Raw genomic sequence first — 2,500 nt, 5'->3', positions numbered from 1 at the left:
ACACGCCCTCTCTCCACGCCCCTCGGCCTTCCTCGAGCGTCGCCCACGGACGATGAATATACGCTCTTTGACGCACGCCCACGAGTTGTTCCGGACGCTCTGACTCGCGTGTTGTTGAAGCGAATTCAAAGGAGGTTTGTTTGTGTGTTTTGTTAGTTCGTTGCTGGTTGTTAGCCTCGGCAACAGAGGGGGGGAGCAAAGTCGTGTCTGATTGTAAAAGCGAGCCCTGGCGATGCAGTGTCAGGCGAGAGGCGGTTCGCTCACTAATTCCCTTCTCTTTTCCAACACTCACGACAGCGCGCCGCACTCGCCGTGATAATGGCACTCCAGTGTCACACACAGAGACGAGTCACCAAGTCACAAGGGCCTCCTTGAGTCCGAGATAGGCCGTGAGAGCACAGGCACGACTCACTATGTGCGGGTCGCGAACGGGAGTGCCTGGGCTGGGCAGGTGGCAACCCCCAGCACAGTGCCAGGACCCCTCCCTCTCTGCCTGCCACTGCCACAAACTTGGCACTCTCCCCAATCCGCTAAAACCTCCTCCTGCCCAATATCTGTTGTTCACGCTCCCAGCACGGACCCAGGGGCGGGCACTTACGCGCGCACGAATCTGGGCAGGGACGCGGGCCCGGGCGGCGGGGATAAGGAAGTTGTGGCACCGCACCTCGCTCTCCATCAACGCACCTGGCACGCCGATGACACTTGCAAGGCTGTGGCACTTTTTCCCCTTTCATTTTCCTCTCGCTGGGCATGGAGGAAGCGTAGCCTGCAATATAGGATGGAATGCGGCTGCCAAAACGACATGCCGAATGACGAATGTAATGCCATCACGTGTCGCATTCTTTGCGCACCAGCACGACCGGCCAAAACGCACGCACATAAAAAAACACAAACACACACACACACGCAAACACACACACACACACACACACACACATCGAGATATAGACCCAGAGATAGATGAAATACACACCACACAATGCCTTACCCTTTAAACTCACCTCTTCACAGCGAACACATCCCACACTTAGCGAAAGACACGTATTAACAAAGAATCATTAATCAATATGTTATGAGAGTGTGAAGGGTGAAGTGTAAATAGCCACCAATTCAGTCGCTAAATTATTCACTTTTTTAATCCGTTTTATATGAGGAAAAAAGTGTAATGTATTTACCATTCAATTATCAATATGTTAGGAGAATGTGAAGGTGGAGTGTAAATAGCCACCAATTCAGTCACTAAATGATTAACTTTTTTAATCCGTCTTATATAAAAAACGAAATGTATTTACCATTCAATTGCCAAAGGTTAGAAAGTTGGGTTAGGCAAACAAGAGTCTTGGCAATAGTAATGACACTTCCACAAAAAAAAAAAAAATCTACCTGGCCTACTCTAAAGAAAAAAATCGAACAGAGATTAAAGACAAATCACTTATCTAAATAAAGAAAAAGAAAAAAAAAGAAAAAAAGGGCGTTGAAAAAGGGGCGTGAAAAAAGCAGGCATCCTCATTTTTTTCTCTTGAAATATAACAATTAAAAAAATAGACGTGGATTAAGAACAACTATAATAATAATAACTATAGTAATAACAATAAGAAGAACAACAATTATAATGAGACGAATGAGGAGGAAGTAGAGGAGGAAGAGGAGAAGGTAGAGGAGGAGGAGGAGGAGGAGAAAAAAGAAGAAAAAGAAGAAAAAAAGGAGATGGAGAAGGAAAAGGAGTAGGAGGGGAAAGATAAGGAAAAGGAAAAGGGAAAGAAGAAGAAGAATAAAAAGTAGTAGTAGCAATAGTAGTAGTAGTAGAAAAAGAAGAAGAAGAAAAAATGCGTTGGCTCCCTACACACTGGCGATCACAAGCAAAATTCCTGAAGGTGCGCGAAGCCTGTCGGATCTTGACGCAAATACAACGGCGGAACAGGATACTCTCGGACGTGTGTGTGCGTTTCAAATACATACAAGTATACATACTATAGGTATTTGTACATGTATATATATATGTATATATATATATATATATATATATATATATATATATATATATATATATATATATATATATTTATATATATATATATATATATATATATATATATATATATTAATAAACTTGAAAAATAAAAAAGAGTGAAAGCAAACCACATTCCTTCTCACCTTAATATACCCCACCCTACCCAAAATACCCATTACCTAAGGCTTCTTCACAGCGAAAACAGAAAATTCAAAGAAATGATAAAAGTCGCCAATAAAACACATTACCCGCTGGAGGTGGGCCGAGTGCCAAGGCATGGTGGGGGGGGGGATGGGGGGATGGAGAAGGAGGAGTGGGGGAGAGGATAGGGAAGGAGGGAGGGAGGGGGTGATGGAGTGGGAGGAAAGGAGAGGGTGTTGAGGTGGGAAGGAGGGAGGTATTGGGATGTGGGAGGAGGCTGAGGAAGTTAGGTGGGATGGGAGAGGGAGGGGGGTATTTGGGAGGGGGATGGGAAGAGGGCGTTGGGGT

At 44.8% G+C, this 2,500-nt stretch overlaps 2 protein-coding genes across 4 annotated transcripts in view; both read right to left on the bottom strand.

Moving 5' to 3' along the window:
- Nucleotides 1-1,819, bottom strand: part of LOC147469892 (uncharacterized) — a 56,734-nt gene extending 54,915 nt beyond the window's left edge. For 2 of the 3 annotated variants that reach the window (XR_015191841.1, XR_015191840.1), the window contains exon 1: nt 293-1,819. Coding sequence is in view for 1 of the 3 variants with exons in the window: in XM_086546652.1 (XP_086402778.1) it covers nt 350-676 (327 nt within the window). In the remaining 2 variants the exon portion in view is untranslated. The remainder of the gene's footprint in view (nt 1-292) is intronic. The other variant, XM_086546652.1, reaches the window with a different exon arrangement.
- LOC122259818 (uncharacterized) overlaps nt 1-2,500 on the bottom strand; it is a 158,468-nt gene that overhangs the window by 136,545 nt on the left and 19,423 nt on the right. The window lies entirely within an intron of this gene.

Source organism: Penaeus japonicus, unplaced genomic scaffold, assembly GCF_977035675.1.
Source record: "Penaeus japonicus unplaced genomic scaffold, GWHDUDI00000001_assembly GWHDUDI00000018, whole genome shotgun sequence".
Classification (NCBI taxonomy): Eukaryota; Metazoa; Arthropoda; class Malacostraca; order Decapoda; family Penaeidae; genus Penaeus; species Penaeus japonicus.
Note: the sequence above shows the minus strand (reverse complement) of the source record. Positions and strands in the feature narration are given on the sequence as shown.